Source organism: Pongo abelii, chromosome 19 (assembly GCF_028885655.2).
Source record: "Pongo abelii isolate AG06213 chromosome 19, NHGRI_mPonAbe1-v2.0_pri, whole genome shotgun sequence".
NCBI classification, from domain to species: Eukaryota; Metazoa; Chordata; class Mammalia; order Primates; family Hominidae; genus Pongo; species Pongo abelii.
Window position 1 is genome coordinate 89,968,268 of NC_072004.2, and position 19,862 is coordinate 89,988,129.

Sequence of the window (19,862 nt, forward strand, 5' to 3'; positions counted from 1 at the left end):
TATGACTTCCAAGGATAAGCCATCAATGGTACTGTGCCTTGCTCTCTCTTGGATCACTATCTCCAGGGAAAGCTGGTGGCTGTGTCTTGAAGACTCACAAGCAGCTCTTTTGAGCAAGGAGCTGAGGCCTCCCACCACCAGCCATGTGAATACGTGATGTTGGAAGCAGATCCTCCAGCCCCAGTCCAGTCTTCAGATGACTGCAGCCCCAGCCAACATCTTGACTAGAACTTAATGAAAGAGAGATCCTGAGCCAGCAACACCCAGCTAAGCAACTCTCAGATTCACGACTCTCAAAATCATGAGATAATGAACATTTGCTGTTTTCAGCCTTGAAGTCTTGGGGGAATTTGTTATTTATCAACAGATATCTAATATAGTTGGGCCACACTTGCCCAGAGCCAGTCTCTGCAGCCACATCCAATCCTTATTCATTTACTCACTCAGCAAGTATTTTTTTTTATGCCAACATTTGTCACCACACTCTGTAGCTGGATGCTGGGGCATTCGTGGTGAACGAAGCTGACCCAAATGCTGCTGTGATGTAAAGGGAGATGGATAGAAACCACCCAAAGGAAACACATTAACAGCATTTGGCAAACTGTGGAGGAAATAAACAGGGACCCATAATCAAGACAATCGGGGTGATCCCTGCAAAGGGTGATCAGAGGCCTTTCAGAGGAGGCAACATCACACGTGAAACCAAAAGGATAAGAAAGAGCCAGAGGTAAGAAGATCTGGGGGAAGGGATTCAGGGAGAGGAACAGCAGGTGTTAAGGCCCTGGGAAGGGATGCACACTGTGGCTAGAACATAAAGACCACATGGGGACAGGGCAACAAGATGAAATGGAAGAACAAACGAGTGGCTGGGTCCCCTCAGACCAAGTAGGCCAAGCAAGGAGAGTGGGTGCTATGGTTTGTCTGTGTCTTCCCTCCAATCTCAAATTATAGCTCTCATAATACCCATGTGCCATGGGAGGGACCTGGTGGGAGGTAAATAAATCATGGTGGCAGGTCTTATGTTGTTCTCATGATAGTGAATAAGTCTCACAAGATTTGATGGTTTTATAAAGAGGCATTCCCCTGCACATGCTCTCTCTCTCTTGCCTGCCACCGTGTAAGATGTGACTTTGCTCCTCCTTTGCCTTCCACCATGATTGTGAGGCCTCCCCAGTCAAGTGGAACTATGAGCCAATTAAACCTCTTTCCTTTATAAATTAGTCTCAGTTATGTCTTTTTTTGGGGGAGAGGCGGAGTCTTGCTCTTGTCACCCAGGCTGTAGTGCAGTGGCACAATCTCAGCTCACTGCAATCTCCATCTCCCAGGTTCAAGCAATTCTCCTGCCTCAACCTCCTGAGTAGCTGGGATTACAGGCACCTGCTACCATGTCTGGCTAATTTTTGTACTTTTAGTAGAGACAGGGTTTTGCCATGTTGACCAGGCTGGTCTCGAACTCCTGACCTCAGGTGATCCACCTGCCTCAGCCTCCCAAAGTACTGGGATTACAGGCATGAGCCACTGCGCCCGGCCTCAAGTATGTCTAATACCTTACTTTTGGGAGAGGAAGAGACACTCACTGTCCCTACTGAACATGTTCACCTAGGCTGGAACTTGGTTTGGTGACAATCTTCAATGCCTCTTACTATCTGTGAACAAGGGAAGCAGCTCTTTGAAGCACTAACTACAATCAGTGCCAGGAAAGGTCTGAGGGAAGGCAGCTGTGGGGATAAGAAACACCCCCTTCCTGCCCCTGCACCCCTTTCTCCTTGTTAGTGCCCATCCCACCTGCTGTAGTCAACTCTTCATGGTAAGGGTCTGGGCCAGAGCTCCCAACACCAGCAAGCTTCCTGGCTGACAGGTGGCTTAGGCACAGGAGAAGGGTCTCAACGAGGTACACCTCATCTCTGCCCAGACTTCCAGCTCTCAAAGAGCAAGAAGTTTATGTTTTCAAAAGACAGCGTGTTTTTGACGTTGCCTGCAAAGGGTGTTTAAAGGAAATAAGAGAGATGTGAAGAGGGCTGGGTTAGATTGGTCAGGAGAGGAGCCTCTTCCTGGGTAAAGACTTCCCAAACACGTGTGACATATCCACTTAGACATGAGCCAGAGGACATGTTAGAGGAGGCTGGAGGGGAGAGGCAGTTGTAGAGGGTGAGATGAGAGTTTTTAAGCTGAAACTAAACATTGTCCAAGCAGTGGCCTTTTCATATCCACATCCCTCCTTTTCCACATCCCCCATTGCTAAGCCATGGGAACTGCTCATTTGTCATCTATCTCTGTACTTTTGTCATTTTGAGGGTGTTATAGAAATGGAACAATACAGTATGTAAACTGCGGATTGGAGCTTTTCACTCAGCATAACCTCCTCGAGATTCATCCAAGTTGTTGCGTACATCAATAGCTGGCTCCTCTCTAGTGCTGGAGTGGCATTCTGTAGTAGGAATGAACTGCAATTTGTTGAACCGTTCACCCCTGAAAGGATGTCTGGCTTGCTTCCAGTTCAGGACTATTATGAATAAAGCTGCTGTGAATTTTCATGCACAGGTTTTTGGGTAAACATAAGTTTCAATTTCTCTGAGATAAATACCTAAGAATGCATTCACTGGATCATATGGTCCTTGCATGGTTGGTTTTGTAAGAAACTGACAAACTATTTTCCAGGGAGTTTGCACCATTTTACATTCCTGCCAGCCGCATAGGAGTGATCCGGTTTCACCACATCCTTCAGCATTTGGTGTTGTTAAGGGAGGCGGCCACCCCTCATATTGTCTTATGCCCAATTTCTGCCTCCAAAGAAAGAAGAAGTAAAAACTAAAAGGCAGAAATGAAATCCACAAGCAGACAGCCGAGCGCCACACCCTGGGCCTGGCAAAGATAGACCCCTGACCTAATCGGTTATTTGCATAAAAAAGCACTGTGAAGATCCCTGTTCCTCTTCTCTTCTGTTCTAATTACCGGTGTATGCATCCCCCAGTCACGTACCCCCTGCTTGCTCAATCAATCAGGACCCTCTCACGCGGACCCCCTTAGAGTTGTGAGCCCTTAACAGGGACAGGAATTGCTCACTCAGGTAGCTCGGCTCCTGAGACAGGAGTCTTGCCGATGCTCCCGGCCAAATAAACCCCTTCCTTCTTTAACTCAGTGTCTGAGGGGTTTTGTCTGCGGCTCTTCCTGCTACATAGTCACTATTTTTTTATTTTAGCCACTCAGATAGGCAAATATATCCATCCAAATAACTCTCTCCCAGGACTAATTCCTAGAGAAAGTAAACAACTGGCCTGCAAGTCTGCCTTTGATATGCAAACCAAACCACTCCCGATTCCATGCCCCCACCTGCTTCCTTTCAGCAGGCTCCTGCAGTCTGGGATATTTTCTTTCCCCTGCCCTAAATCACCCCAGGGCCAGGTACCAGACAACTAGAGACCACTCTTGTATCCCAGCCCATCAGAATAATTCAAACTACACACTCTGAAGCCTGCTGTTTGCTTACCTTACCTTGCCTATCACTTCCTCTGAAAACCACAATAAAGGCTCCCACATCCATCTCCTCTCTCTCTCTGCCCCCTCACCCGCCCTTGTGCTTCCCCGTGTGGCCCTACGTGGCACACTGCACCTCCTGCTTCTAGGGGTCTGTGAGTAGAAACTTATTTCTTCGTGACAGTCATTTCCGTATCTGCATGCCTTACCATATCTGGTTAAAACAAATCCAGGTACATTTTTTTGTTTTGTTTTGAGACAGGGTCTCACTGTGTCACCCAGGCCACAGTGCAGTGGTATGATCATAGCTCACTGCAGCCTCCATCTCCCAGGCTCAAGCATTTCTCCTGCCTCAGCCTTCTGAGAAGCTGGGACTACAGGTGTGTGCCACCATGCCTGGCTAAATTTTTTTTTTAAGTAGGCATGAGGTCTTGCTATGTTGCCCAGGCTGAGCTCAAGCAATCATCCCATCTCAGCCTCCCAAAGTGCTGGCATTACAGATGACAGCCACCATGCCCAGTCTCAGGTACATTTTTAAACATGTCCTCAATACATTAACCTGGTCCCTGAAAAACTCAGAGGGGTCCCATCATATAACAGTAAACCAACTTAAACCAAACCAGTTGACGGCCCAATCACAGTTTTGTTTTGTTTTTGTTTGTTTGTTTGTAGGGAGTTCCCTGCAATCTACTGTCAGGAAAGGAAAAAAATCCAATATGGTTTATGAGCAGAAGAACTTGCAACAGTATGATTTCCTCTGTGCAGGATTCAAAAACAACCATGTCTTTGCTCAGCACACTAAAGCAAGGGAGTGATTACCCCAAGAAATATTAAGATAGTATTTAACTCTGACAGTAGGGGAAAGATAGTTATGAGGTCAGGGAGAGGCATATGGGGGGCTTCAAATCATCTTAATAATGATTGATTTCCTACGCTGAATGGTGGGTACACATGTTTATTTTTAGTCCTTGAACTGTATAGATACCTCATATACATACTCTTGTGTATGTGATATATTTTATTTATTTCTTTGTCTATCTGAGACAGGGTCTCCCTCTGTCATCCAGGCTGGAGTACAGTGGCACAATCTCGACTCAATGCAACCTCCACCTCCGGAGCCCAAGCGTTCCTCCTGCCTCAGCTTCCCAAGTAGCTGGGATCACAGGCACATACCACCACACCCTGCTAATTTTTGTATTTTTTTTGTAGAGATGACGTGTCACCATGTTGCCCAGGCTGCTCTCAAACTCCTGGACTCAAGGGATCTGCCTGCCTTGGCCTCCCAAAGTGCTGGGATTACAGGTGTAAGCCACCGCCCCTGGCCTACATATTTTTTTTTAACTTTTAAAAAGTATCCGGTGACAAGATGGAAAGAAATATGAGGGTCAGGGTCAGAAGTCCTTTTTGCAGTCAGAGGGGCTGTGTCTCTGGACAGGGTTCCAAGGGGCATGGGGTGTTGCAAGTTCTCCTGTTCATGACTCTGTCCAAGGAGTCCTCCAAGGCCTGTTCACCCAGAGGATAGCACCGAGTATGCTCAGGAGCAGAGGCACCTTCAGGAGTGGAAGAAGCAGGAAGCAGGTGTTGCTGGGCAGGGACCTGTGAGACGGAGAGAGTGACCAGTAGTAAGCTGCCTTCTCCGGGGAGTCCCAGGCTCAGCCTCTCCCCTGCCTTCCCTCGAGGTCTCATCCTGTGCCCTCAAACCCAATGTCAGCATCAAGCCTGGTGGGTACCAGGGTCAAGCAGCCCCAAGCTGAGGGTCACAGGCTCCTGACCTTCATTCTGCTCAGAATTAACCTTGAGTGTCAGGACCCAGTAGATGCCTGAAGGTGAGGGATAGAGAAGAAGAGAGATATGTTAACCCAGGCAGGAACTGGCTCCCAGAAACAACTTCCTGAACAGATCCCGCAGCCACTGATGCCTGCAGGAACTCAGCTCTTGCTGGGAACAACCTCAAGAATGAAATATTCCTTTACAACCACCTTCACTCAAATTAAATACGATCACGAGAACAGCTCTTTTGCTTAAACTGCTTAACAATCTCAACCCCAAGGAGTGACCTCTCCAAGCTCAGCCCATGGCCAGTCCTCTCGCTCCATGGGTCCCACTACACTTCCCCCCATTCCAACTCCTCAAATGCTGCATTCTGTCCCCAAAATGGGCCACTGTGCCATCTCTCCACCTTCCCAGCCCTCTACCTGCAGGGCTTGTCTGACGCCCTCCCTGATCCTCTCTAAGACTAGTCCCTGTAACAAACCCTGTTGGCGCCCTGCCCCATATCACCTTTGCCCGTTTGAGCTCCTGGCAGCTGCAGGCAGTCTTGGCCCCACCAAGGATTTCCCAGCTCAAGCTCCCCATCTCTGCCTGAGGTTATCTACAGGAATGCACACATTTCCCTGTGCAGAGCAGGCCAGATGGGCCACAGAATTCATGCCCCCAGGAGTGCCTTCTGCCTGGAAGATTCTGTCTCCAGTTCTGAAGAATGTTCTACACAATCTCTCATAGGGTGCCCAGAGGGATTAGGCTCCAGTGACTCCAGTTACTACAGGGATAACCCCTTCATTACAGCACATTTCACTGCCCTTTCCCTTTCCTGGTCTCACGTTCTGCTCTCTCAATGTACTTCCTGAGATTACCTCTCAATAAACAAATTGCTCCTAAGTCCTTGTCTCAGGACCTGATTTGGGGGAAACCCAAACTAAGACAGTCCCTTTGTTCTTTGTTTCCGTGGAACATCTTGTATTTCCTTGATAGCCCAAATCATGCCCCACCAGCTTCCCACACGCCCTGGCACCCTATCTCTTTACACCTGCTTTATTTTCCTCCACAGTAATTATCATTAGTTGACATATTTCCTTGATCTATCATCTCCCTATCTGTCTCTATTACATATCTCTCTCTACCAGCTATCATCTCCATCTGTCTATCCAGTCAGCCAGCCAGCCATCTCTATCGTCTTTCATATCATATCTATCTATCATCTGTCTATCAATCAATCAATCTATCTATCTATCTATCTATCTATCTATCTATCTATCTATCCATCTATCTGTCTGTCCGCCTGTCTGTCTATCTATCTATCCATCTGGCCATTGCCTGAATCTACCTATTTGCAACTTCCTCAAGAGCACAATCTTGACCCTTTGTTCACTGTTGCATCTCTAGAATCTCCATCAGTTTCTGGCACATAACAAATAAACATCTGTTGGCCCAGCGCGGTGGCTCATGCCTGTAATCCCAGCACTTTGGGAGGCTGAGGCGGGCAGATCACGAGGTCAGGAGATCGAGACCATCCTGGCTAACATGGTGAAACCCCGTCTCTACTAAAAATACAAAAAAAAAAAAATTAGCCGGGCGTGGTGGCGGGTGCCTGTAGTCCCAGCTACTCAGGAGGCTGAGGCAGGAGAATGGCGTGAACCGGGGAGGCGGAGTTTGCAGTGAGCCGAGATTGTGCCACTGCACTCCAGCCTGGGTGATAGAGTGAGACTCTGTCTCAAACAAACAAACAAACAAAAACCAAATAAATATCTGTTGAGTGGGTGAATAATCGAGGAAACCTGTGTCTAGGAAGCCCCACCCTAGGAAAGAAACTACACACATGACAAAAGACACTGGGACACGTGCATTTTACCCTTGGCATTGGCTGGGCCTGGTGGGAGATCCAGGTGTCTTCACAGAGTTCTCAGTACTGGAGGCTGAGGATAAAGAACAGAGGCTCAGTGCCCTACGCCTGACTCTTCCCAGCTGAGTACCTGGAGCCTGCATGGTTCTGACTTCATAAAGCAGAGGACGCTCAAGGAGGCAGCTGGACAGATGTTCCAGGACCATCGTCTCCCCATAGGCAGACCGAAGCCTGACTGGAGTAATAGAGCATCCCCCCAACCCCGTCCCAACGGATGCCCTACTCTGGGGCCAGGTGGGCATTTTATAAACCCACACCAGAGGATGACCACCTTCTCCCACGTTGGTGTCCCCCATCTTGCTGAAAATCGACATGCCGAAGGTCAGTTAGGCTTAGGTTCCAAAACCCCCCATCCTTGCCAGTGTATCCACACACCACCACTACCCTCCAGCACACACTCTCTCTCACACACCCACACTCTCTCACACCTGCACACACACTCTCACATGTGCACTCACGCAACGTCACAAATACACTCACACGCCCACTCACACACACCTGCTCTCACACACACGCTCACATGCACACACACCTGCTCTCTCACACACTCACATACACCTGCTCTCACACACACTCACGCACACTCACACACCTGCTCTTGCACGCACACACACCTGCTCTCTCACACACACACACACCTGCTCACACACTCACACACACGCACCTGCTCCCACACTCACACACACTCACTCACATGCACCTGCTCTCACACACACTCACACACACTCACTCACACACACCTGCTCTCACACACTCACACACACACTCACACACCTGCTCCCTCACACACACACTTACATACCTGCTCTCTCTCTCTCACACACACACACCTGCTTTCACACACACCTTCACACCTGCACTCACTCTTACATGTTTGCACACAACTCACATTCACACACTTAAACACACTTACACTCTCCCACTCACTCAAACACACATGTATTTCCCACACACATTCACACAATATACTCTGTCCTGAGTCTCTGATGCACCACACTAGGCCCAGTTCTTCTCTCCTGGGCCAAAATTTCTATGGCTGCTCTGCAAAGACGGCCTCAGATGCCTGAGAAAAAAGGCTCTTACCCGAGGAGACCAGCACTTGAACCTGGAAGAAGGGATCGGGCAGGAAACCAAACAGGCTTTCTTCCTGCAGTATTGTTGCAATCCCACATCGGTATTTTCCTGCATCGTCTGCCGTGAGGTTCTCCAAGGTCACGGTGAAGGTGAGGTCCCCAGGATGGTCCGTGATGATCACTCGGTCACTCCTCACTGCTCCCTCGGACCCTCTGGTCTCCACCATTTCTTGCCAAATTGGCAAGCATGGTTGTCTGCACCAGTATTTGTTAAACGTCTTGTATTTCTCTTCATACCGACACTGAACGCTCAGGGTTTCCCCCACGGCGCCCATCACGGTGCTGGGGCCACTCACAGTCAGACAGCCTGGAAAACACAAGTCCGTTTCCCCGTCTTCACCTGGAAGAGTCTGGATCAGTGGAACCTTGAGTGTCAGGTCCTCTGCAAGCCCAGTGTTGCCTGAGGCTGGAGGAGGGAGGAGTCGGGAACCAGGGAGCTATGGGCTATTTGCAGGGGGAGACCCAGGGAGATGCCCGGTGTGGGATCCTGAGACTCCAGAGGCCATGCCCAGCCTGGGTGTGCTCAGCCATCTTATAATACCAGGGGGAGAGGCTTCACCTCGGTGGCCTCAGACGGGTTCTGGGTCCCCCAGAAGTGTCAGTCCTGAGAAGAAACACCTGTCCTCATCGAACACCAATGATTGAATGAAGTCACTAAGTACACTCTGAATAAATGGATGGCTGGAGAGATGGATGGATGGATGGATGGATGGATGGACGGACGGATGGATGAAGTAGGAAAGGAAATAATATTGAGAACCAGGAAAAACCAGAAGCAGCCCAGTACGGAGGGCAAGGAGGAAGCCTGCGCTTCTGGCTCTGCCCCTTTCCCAAATCATCTGTGGGCCTCATACTTGCAGTCCCTGCCCATATAGATGAGGCCTCCTGCTCCCAGGTCTGGGTCACAGAGAATACGGGGGCTGCCCGTGGGATATCAAGGGGCCATGTAGAAAGAGGTTGTTCTTGTGATTCAAGGACATTTACGCCTGGAATTTTCCCCCAGGACAGAATCCTGCAGCAACACTCGCCGTTGCCTAACATCTGTAGGGCACCACTCCACGGGGACACCCATCAGAGCTTCCTCCCCACCCCCAATTCTCTGCAGCAGCCACCCGCCTTGGCATGTCCTGGGCCTCTTCTCCAGGTCCTCTGCCCCCTCCAATATTTCGACATTACTCTCCCTCTTCGAGTCCCCTCTCTCATTCCTCCACCCACTCTGCAGGCTCCGGGTCCAAATGATTAGGACCCAGCCCCATCAACTCTCTGCTTCCTGCCTCGGGGGCCTCGCCAGTCCTAAACAGCCGCTGTCTCATCTGCTCTTGACAGGGAGGTGGTTAACCCAGGGCAAAACAGCTATTGAGAAATGGTTTTGGCAAAATGCCAAGCTCCTGAAAAGGAATTGTGGATGTAATCTGTCTACCTATCATCTATCTATCTATCTATCCATCCATCCATCCATCTTTCATCTACCCACCCATCCATCTAGGTGATATATTGCCATCCACTGATGGAGAGGCTTTGCTATGTTTTTATTGTGAATTAAAAGAAAAATCTGGCCAGGTGTGGTGGCTCATGCCGATAATCCCAGCACTTTGGGAGGCCAAGGCAGGTGGATCACCTGAGGTCAGGAGTTTGAGACCAGCCTGACCAACACGATGAAACCCTGTCTCTATTGAAAATACAAAAAATTAGCTGGGTGTGGTGGTGGGTACCTGTAATCCAGCTACTCAGGAGGCTGAGGCAGGAGAATCACTTGAACCCAGGAGGTGGAGGTTGCAGTGAGCCAAGATCGCACCACTGCTCTCCAGCCTGGGCGACAGAGTGAAACTCTGTCTCAAAAAAAAAAAAAAAGAAAGAAAAAAGAAAGAAAGAAAGAGAAAAAGAAAAAGAAAAAAAAACAGGAAACTTTATCTTTTGCATCTTCATTTTCTTATCTCATGTTTTCTCACTTTATTTCCCAGAAAGCAGGCTCGAGTGGCCCACTGACCTATTGTGCATTATTAGAACACTGTCTGCCTCTCTGAAGCAGTGATTCTCACCTGGGTGGGGGGGCAGTGGGGGGCAGCAGGCGGGAGAACATTTGGCAATGACTACAGATATTCTTGGTTGTCCCAACTTAGAGTGGGGAACTGCTGCTGGTAGAGGCCAGGGATGCTGCTAAACATCCTACAATGCACAGGACAGGCCCCAACACACAGAATAACGCAGCACCAAATGTCCACAGTGTTGAGGTCCAGGAGCCTTGTCCCAGGGAGCTAACTGCCTCCCAGGCACAGGCTTGGGGGCAAGGAAGGAGTGGGCACACCCAGTCCTCCCCTGCTATTGCTGCTGCTCTCAGCTCAGGCTCTGGGGGCGCTGTTAGCCTGCTCTTTCAGGTCCTTAAACCTCTCTTGATGATTTGGGGCTAATTCCACAGATCTGGGAGGAAAAACATTGTGGGGCACACACTGAATCCCACCACAGAGCCTCCTTCTCCTTGGATATTCAGTCCAGACCCTGACCCTGAGCCAACATGGGCAGCCTCCTCCACCTCCATCCCGACCCCACTGCCACCCAGCAAGCTCCCCACCTACCCAGCTTTGCAAAGAAACTGACTTTCTCCCTCCACCATCATTTATGGAAACTCTCGGACCAGGGCTGACCACAAGTTCCCAGCTGTCTCACCCTTCTGGGGGCCCATTATGTAGCAGCCCTGGGGCTAGCCCAGACCTGTGGGGACACCCAGGGTCCCACGCAGGGATGCAGCATATGCCTCCAGATATGTAAGTGAAGCTTTAAAAGGAGGCACAGCAGACATTCACACTGAATTGTAGAAGGAGCAATGATCTTGGAAATAAAAGTATTTAGGTTTGGACCTTGACTGTGCCTTTTATAAACTGTTTAATCTAAATTATTTGCACCTCTAAGAGCGAGCCTTGGTCTCCTGTTTTCATCAGGATTGCAATAAGAATTGAATTAGATAATGGGAAACAAGACATTTATTACAGTGATTAGCCTAGTAAGTACTGGTTTTCTGTCCCCTATTCTCCCTTCTCTCTGATGGATCATGGTGGCATTCCTGATCTTAATAATGATGGTAATAATGATTCAAGTTGCCAAATCTACTTAGGGCTTACTGTGTGGGAAGCAGTTTACCATTTAATCCCCACCCTATCCCGATAAAGAGATTTGAGAAGCTTCTATGCACACCTCACTCCCTCTTTCTTGATATCATTTCTTCCCCTTGCCCCTCGCCAGCCTTTTCTCATGCCCACCTCACCCTGACCCGCCAGAGCAGACCTCCCTGCACCCGGGACCTGCCCTGCTCACCTGGGACACAGAGAAGGAGCAGAGCTGAAGGCAGCATGGCAGCCCCAGCCCTCTGAGTCATCTCACCAGCACGGAAGTTCCTTGTGGCAGCAGGGTCTGAGGCTGGAGCCCAGTCACAGAAGGTCAGTTCACCTGTCCCCTCTTCTGCGGTTCTGGACACCTCTCGTTTCCTTCTCTGGCCTCTTCTGGGTTTGGTTCTCAGAGCTGGTGAGAGTATGGAGGAAGCTGGGGCCACGGGGCACTATGTGGTCAGGTGAAACAGTTTTGAGAACTTGCTGAAGTTCTTCCTAATAAAACATGTTTGCATTTGCTGTTCCCCTTTCTGTTCCCGGTAAAGACAACGTCCCTCCCATTACCCACAGCTGACAGGTCTGCCCTTCTCCAAATCACAGCATGGCCCAGGACCAGTGAGACTGAGCCAGCAGCCATCTGGATTTTCTGGGCAGGTCCTCCCCTCTGTGAATGGCCAGTTTTCTGTGGCCAGCATGAGCCGCCCCAGGGTACGGCTCAGCCTTCACTGGATGAGACCGGCTATTTGCAGAGCCCAGCGTAAAATGAAACGTAGGGTTCCAAAATTATTAAGAATTTCAAGATGGTGACAGCCAAGCATGAAACGTGGGACCCTTCTAAGAGCCGGGCCTGTGAGACTGCACGGGGTAGGGGCACACCCACGATGCCCGCTGGTCTATCTCTGATCCTTGGTGGTACAGATAGGCTGGGTGCAACCTCGGAGGCTCTGACCTCTTAACCTCTCGCTCTTGCTCTGACCTCAGCAGACCCCAGAGGTCCCTGTCTTGGTCACGTGCCTGACTGTTTCCATAGACCTGGCACCACACAGAGCTTGGTGGACCATCTATAAGCCTTGCTTTTGACCTGTGTGGCTCTTCCCGTCGCCTAAGATGACCACATATAAGAGTTTCAACATATCAAGAGCTAACTCGGGGGAACCTGGCCAGAAGCGTGCCTGAATCCTCCACAGAATGGCTGTGGAGGATTTATAAATGCAAGCACAGCTTCAGAATGCCTCATCCAGGGACTTAGATTTCTGGAACTAGGAAACTCTAAATTCCTGGCATTCTGTTATCAAACGTCTCCTCCTTGGTGTTTCAGTAAATGTGTTTCCTGCTTGTTTATTTTTTGCTGCATTTGGAGTCCTCATATTTCTGTGTGTGTTCACATGTGTGTACATGGGTGTGGTATGAGGGATATGTGTGTAGTGTGTGTGGTGTGGGTAGTGTGTGTAGTATGTGTGGTATGTGTGTATGTAGGTACGTGTGATGTATGTGCATGGTGTGTGGGATGGTGTATGTGTAGTGTGTGTGTATGTGTGGTGTGTGTGGTGTGAGTGGTGTGTGTGAGATGTGTGTAGTGTGTGTGTATGTGTGTGCATGTGTGTGTGGGGTGGTGTGTGTGTAGTGTGTGTGTGGTGTGAGTGGTGTGTGTGGTGTGAGTGGTGTGTGTGGTGTGTGTGGGATGTGTGTAGTGTGTGTATGTGTGTACCTGTGGTATCTGTGTGTGATGTGTGGGGTGGGGTGCGTGTAGTGTGTGTATGTGTGTACATGTGGTGTCTGTGTGTGATGTGTGGGGTGGGATGCATGTAGTGTGTGTTTGCATGTGTGTGTGGTGTGTGTGCACAGGTGGTATGTGTGTAGTGTGTGTATGTGTGTGCACGTGTGTCGTGTGAGATGTGTGTACATGTGGTGTATATGTATGGTATGTGGGGTAGGGTGTGTGTAATGTGTGTGTGTGTGATGTGAGTGGTGTGTGTGAGATGTGTGTAGTGTGTAAGTGTGTACGCGTGTGTGGTGTGTGGGGTGGTGTGTGTAGTGTGTATATGTGTGCATGTGTGGGTGTGGGAGTGTGTGTGGTGTGTGTGTGTCCATGCGTGGTGTACGTGTGTGGTATGTAAGGTGGTGTGTAGTGTATGTGTGTGGTATGTGGGGTGGTGTGTGTCGTGTGTGTATGTGTGTGCATGTGTGGGCATGGGTGGTGTGGGTGGTGTGTGTGTACATGTGTATGCGTGTGGTCTGTGGGGTGGTGTGTGCGTGTGTGGGCGTGGGGGGGTGTGGGTGTGTGTGTGTATATGTGGTGTATGTGTGTGGTGTGTGGGGTGGTGTGTGGTGTATGTGTGTGGTATGTGGGGTGGTGTGTGTAGTGTGTGTATGTGCGTGCATGTGTGGGTGTGGGGGGTGCGGGTGGTGTGTGTGTACATGTGTATGTGTGTGGGGTGTGGGGTGGTGTATGTGTGTGGTGTGTGGGGAGGTGTGTGGGTGTGTGTGTACATGTGGTGTATGTGTGTGGTGTGTGGGGTGGTGTGTGCACGTGTTGGGGGGTGCAGGTGGTGTGTGTGTACATGTGGGGTATGTGTGTGGGGTGTGGGGTGGTGTATGTGTGTGGTGTGTGGGGAGGTGTCTGGGTGTGTGTGTACATGTGTATGTGTGTGGTGTGTGGGGTGGTGTGTGCACGTGTTGGGGGGTGTGGGTGGTGTGTGTGTACATGTGGTGTGTGGTGTGTGGGGAGGTGTGTGGGTGTGTGTGTACATATGGTGTATGTGTGTGGTGTGTGGGGTGGTGTGTGCATGTGTTGGGGGTGTAGGTGGTGTGTGTGTACATGTGGTGTATGTGTATGGGGTGTGGGGTGGTGTGTGCATGTGTTGGGGGGTGTTGGGGGTGTGTGTGTACATGTGGTGTATGTGTGTGGGGTGGTATGTGCATGTGTTGGGGGTGTAGGTGGTGTGTGTGTACATGTGGTGTATGTGTATGGGGTGTGGGTTGGTGTGTGCATGTGTTGGGGGGTGTGGGTGGTGTGTGTGTACATGTGGTGTATGTGTGTGGGGTGTGGGGTGGTGTGTGCATGTGTGTGGAGGGGAAGCAGGAGCTGGGAGTGATCAAGATGTCTCCCCTTGCAGCCTGCACAGCCGGTTGCGAGCCCCGCCCTCTGTGCCTAGCTCTGGGTGCTAAGGAAAGGCTCGCCTGGCCCTCCTGACTCTGCGTCAAGGGCTGCTCAACGTGCCTTTCTTGGGAAGAAGGGATCTGAGTATGTGAAGGAGATGACGCACAGCTGCAGACCTTTCCCGCAAACACTCTCACCATCCTCGTCTGGACAAACCACCGGGTGCACGGGGTTGTATTAGTCAGCTCTTTCTGGCTCACATTGCCATAGCAAAACTCCCTAATCCCAGCATGCTGTAACCACAAAAGCTTGTTTCTCGCTCGTCTATGCGCAAGCGGTGAGTCAGCATTGCTTGGGCACCAGACTGCGGAGCCCAGTCCACTAGAGGAGAGGGAAGGCACCAGGTGGCTCTCTGAGCCTCTGCTCAGAAAGCGCACATGCGGCTCCTGCTCACCGTTCATTGTCATAGGGTCAAGCCTGAAGTCAGTGGGAGGGAGAAGCGCAGTCCTCTTACAGGGAGAGGCAGCAAGTCACTGCCCACAACCACAGAACCCACTACTGGAGGTTCCCTAACCGGGCTGGAAGGGTCCCCCACAGCACACCGACTCCGTGCTTCTCACTCATCCAAGGTCGGGGCAGGGAGAGGCTGCAGGGTCTGCTTAGAAACAGCCTGTGTGTGTGTTTCATTTTTTTAGCTAGGACCAGACACTTTGCCAAATGCAAAGGACATGGCAATGTCACAGGGAACCCACATTTGAAGCAGATGTGCTCTGGGCCCTGGAGTCCCCCAGGAGATGACAAATTCCTTGAAGAGATGGCCCACATCTGGGACATCCAAGCTTTTTCCATGTCAAGGCCAGCATCTGGAGCTGCTGTCCCTTCCCCAGCAGGCCCTTGTCCTTCTGTCTCTGAAACCTGTCCTGGAAAATGCTGTCCGCTCCAGGAGGGCAGAGCTAGGGGAGGACTGAGAATAATGAACACTGGCCATGCGGCACAGCAGGACGGGGAGCCCAGGGCCCTGCCTGGCACTGCACTACACTGAGACTCCCCCCATCGCTGCCCTTGAGGGACAGCTCTTGGGGCCTCCAGAAAGTTAAGATCTCATCTGGGAGGGGTGCATTCTTAGGGCAAACTCGGGGCATGTGATGTGTAGGACAGTGTGAGTAGCCCACACACTTCTCTCTGCCTTTCGGGGCTGTGCTTGTCTTTCTGCTTCCTCGAAGACCATCATCCTCCCTTTTCACTCTCCCAGGATGAGCTCAGGGCACACCTCTCCTGGAAGGCATCCCTGCCTGCTCCAGGCCTTCCAGACCCCTTCCTCTGGGGTCCCTGTTACCTGCAATGCTTATTTCTGTATTTAATCTCATGTCCCTGTGCTGTCATTGTCCTGTTGCATAGCATCCATTTCCAGGTGAGGCTGTAGCCTCCACAAAGGCAGGACCAATCTGGGCACCCAGAGACGCAGACAGAGCTCGGCCCCAGCCTTGTGAACTGAATTGGAGGGTGAGAGCTCCGCTCCTTCCATATTTTCCAGGGAAGGGGATCAGGAATGTATTAAGGCATTGGGCCACTCTTCTCTCACCTCTACTACCCCACGTCAATCCATTTGGGGAGTGGTTCTCAGTATCCTGTGCATCATGGTGAGAATGGGCAAGTGCCCAAGGGTGGTGGACCCCACTGCCCACTTTCCTCCCTCCCCACTGGCACTCAAGGGAGACGTCACCAAGAGGGCAGCCTCCTGACCAGCTCTGGGCAATGGATGGCTCTTTGGGATCTTGTTACAAATACGGGGCTCTCTAGGGAGCAGAGTGTGGGGAGGGTCTTCCCAACATGGGGGCTGGGGCACTATGGGGAGCCTGGCTCAGAGAGGGTCTCTACCTGACTCTGATGATGTGGGCCATGTAGCACAGTGAGGAAGGTTCTGGCCATAAGCTGGGAGCCCTGGCTCAGATTTTAGGGTCTGCTATTCACTAGTTATATGACTTTAGGCAAATCAGCAAAAGTCTCTTAGCATCAGTCTCCTCATCTGTGAAATGGGAATAAAAATATCCATCCTGCTCAGTCCCAGGAGTTGAGCAGAGGCATTTGAAGGTGGTGGCATCCCTCTGGGAAACCTTTCTCTTTTGATCTTCTACATACCATGCACTCTGTGTATTTAAATCCCACATACCCATCCCAACACCCCTGCCAGGTCACTTTTCAATGAGTTGACTAGAGCTGGAAAGACGAACTAAACTGTCATGACGGGAAGTGGGGAGGTCAGGATTTGAACCCAGTCTTCGGTGGGGTCCCACCTCTGGCTCTCATGATGCAAGGTAGGGATTGCAACACTCAGGCAGGGGTGAGATGGGTTGAGAGATGGCAAGTGGAAAAGGCCTTCCTCTAAGTCTTATTTCATTCAATATCTGTTCGCAGAACAGCAGGAAGTATATTCAGGGGAAGTTAACAACACAACAAAGTCTGCTTCTGGGTGTCTGCTATGGATTGATGAGTTCCCCCCCAAAATTCGTATGTTGAAGCCCTAACCCGTAATGTGGTGATATTAGGACATAAGCCTGTGGGAGGTAATTAGGGTTAGATGAGGTCATGAGGATCAGGCCCTCATCATGGGATTAGTGCCCTTATCAGAAGAGGAAGAGAGATCTCACTTTCTTTCTTAGTCCATTTAGGCTGCTATTTTAAAATACCATAGACTGGGTGGGTTACGAACAACAGAAATGCATTACTCACAGTTCTGGAGGCTGGAAAGTCCAAGATCAAAGTGCTAGCAGATTCAGTGTCTGTTGCGGGCTCACCTTCTGGTTCATAAAGAGTACTTTTTTTTGCTGTGTCGTCACATGGTGGAAGGGGTGAGACAGCTCTCTGGGGTCTGTTTTATAAGGGCACTAATCCTGTTCATAAGGGCTACACTCCCACAACTGAATTATCCCCAAGGATCCACCTCCTAATACCGTCACACTGGGGATAGTTTTCAACACATGAATTCTGGAGAAACACAAACACTCAAACCATAGCACTCTGTCTGCCATACGAGGATACAGAAAGATGGCAGCCATCTGCAAGTCAGGAAGAGAGTCCTCACCAAACACCAGATCTACCAACATCTTGATCTTGACTTCCCAGCCTCCAGAACTATAGTAAACAAAGGTCCCTTGTTTATAAACCACTCAGTTTGTGGTATTTTGTTACAGCAGCCTGAGCTGACTGAGACAACGTCCTGGTGTCTGTGCCAATGCTTCACTGTTCTGGCTTTTCAGCATGAGTCACCTGTGCTCCTTCTCCCTGGAGGAACCCTGTCTGGGGCAAGACCTTTGCAGAAACAGTGAGGCTTCTTGCCACTTTCCTCATTTGGAAATCAGGGATTTGGATGACAATTGGATTCCACCAACTAAGGTGTCTCTGAGGCCATTTGAAAGGCCCAGTTAGACAGAGGTTATCTTCCATGGCTCTCAGCCATTGCTGATGGCAAACAAGGATTAGAAGAAACAGGAGACTTTCATGAAGCAGGGTTCCAGGATATGTTTTCTAGCTTCCTGCGTGACAAGAAGCAGTGAGGGCAGTGACAACTTCTTCATCTGACTTCCATTAGGAAGATTCCTTGGATTGCAGCTTCTTAAAATTATTCTCTAGCTTCCTGGATGTGGAAGGCAGTTGCTTGGCAGATACCAAGACTTCATACTCTCTGTGTGACCCTAGGGGCCTCAAAAGTAGGCTGTTCTGGGTGTGAGGGAGGAGGGAGGGACAAGCTTAGGAGCTGCTTCTTCAGCCCTTTCCACAATATTATAAGCACCTAATTCTCTACATACCTTCTAGTGCCCACCTAGAGTGGGCATTAGACCTGAGTGGATACATACTCTTGGAAGGATCCAATCCCAGCAATAAGGTTGTTATTAACTAAGATAAAGGAAACCCACATCATACAGCTCCTCCTGTCTCTGGGTCAAGGGAGAGCGGGCAGGCAGGAGGGTCATCTTAGAACCGCATGCCATGTGTTTGCATTCCATCCAGCAGGTGACTTGTGCCAGACACTGCTATACGAGGAGACACACTGGTGAACAAGACTGAGGCCCTGCAGGGTCCTGATGGGTACTAGAGGCTCTGTTTCCAATATGAGGAGGATGAACACTTCAGCACAGTTTTCTTTTTAGTAGACGGACCAGGAAATCAGAGGAGCTCTCTGCTACTCCATAAGGGCTGTGGTTCTCAATAATAACTAATGGCTGTGGTTCTCAGTAATGACCAAAATCCAGCAGTAATGCATTATAGTCAGTGGTAGAACACTGCTGCATTTTGGTCATTCTTTGAAACTCATTTGCTTGAAACTCAGTTCTGCTACAATTGCAGGGATGTATGCAGGAAAAATATTAACTCAGCAGGCTTAGGTTGTCCAAACGCTGCACCTTCCCAAAAAAGGTTTAGCCCTTGCTTTGCTCCTGGGAGATAAGCTCTAAACCCTTGGAATATCCTGCCTGGTTAGAGTGTCTTTGTTTATCTGGGGGCTTTGATGCCATGCTGGATAGCTCATGTTAACAATGTGATTATGGCGGGGGCTTCTAGCCGTGCTAGATGGTTGATGCTGTCAATGTAATTCCTGGGTGGGTGGGGGGATCTTTGAGCTATGTAGTTTTAATTTGATCTCTGTAGACTTAGGCACTGAGGTCAGTTCTACAGGTGTTCCATTACTATATGACTGACCCCAATGAAGTCTCTGGATACCAAGGCTTGGGTGAGCATCCCTGGTTGGAGCACTTTGTGTGTGTTGTCACACATTGTTGCTAGGATGGGAGAATTAAACACTGTCTGCAAAATCCCACTGGGAGAATTAAACACTGTCTGCAAAATCCCACTGGGAGAGGACAGCTGGCAGCTTGCACCACGCACTTTTTACCTTTACTGGTTTTAATCCACATCCTTTCAGTGTAATAAACCATAACCATGAGTATAACAGCTTTTCTGAGCTCTGAGTCCTTCTAGTGTAGCCGAGTCCAAAGCTCAAACTGCTTGCCAAGCAACAGCCAGTAAGTCGAGAGACAAGCTTTTGGGGCAAGGAAGATGGCTTTACAAGCCAGCAAACCAAAGAGATGGTGGACTCATGTCCTAAAGAGCAATCATAAAAGGCATGAATCTCAAGCTTCTTTTTATATTGGGGAAGGCAGAACAAGGAGGAGGTTGAGCCGGGAAGTGACAGGTGACCACAGACATCTGGGCATCAGCTGAGGAGGTTGCATTAACTTCTTTGTTCTTGGTCAGGTCACGATGCTCCTATAAATCTTCAGTATAACATTGTTACTGTGTGTATGTCTTCCTTATTCCTTCAGGGGTGTTGCAAAGGGACTATTATCATCCTTGCTTTAAAGTTAAACTATAGCCAGGTG

At 49.9% G+C, this 19,862-nt stretch overlaps 1 protein-coding gene across 2 annotated transcripts; it reads right to left on the bottom strand.

Moving 5' to 3' along the window:
- Nucleotides 1–4,506: 4,506 nt before the first annotated feature.
- On the bottom strand, nucleotides 4,507–11,776 carry CD300H (CD300H molecule). Of its 2 annotated transcripts, XM_024235216.3 has the most exons (4): nucleotides 11,596–11,776; nucleotides 8,237–8,593; nucleotides 7,103–7,166; nucleotides 4,507–5,070 (listed from the first exon to the last, which is right to left on the bottom strand). In XM_024235216.3, exons 1-4 carry the CDS (start codon nucleotides 11,654–11,656, stop codon nucleotides 4,947–4,949), a joined length of 606 nt encoding a protein of 201 aa, XP_024090984.3. In that variant the 5' UTR covers nucleotides 11,657–11,776; the 3' UTR covers nucleotides 4,507–4,946. The 2 variants fall into 2 exon arrangements, with proteins under 2 accessions (XP_024090984.3, XP_063575108.1); XM_063719038.1 differs by lacking the exon at nucleotides 7,103–7,166 and having other exon boundaries at nucleotides 4,871–5,070.
- Nucleotides 11,777–19,862: the final 8,086 nt, after the last annotated feature.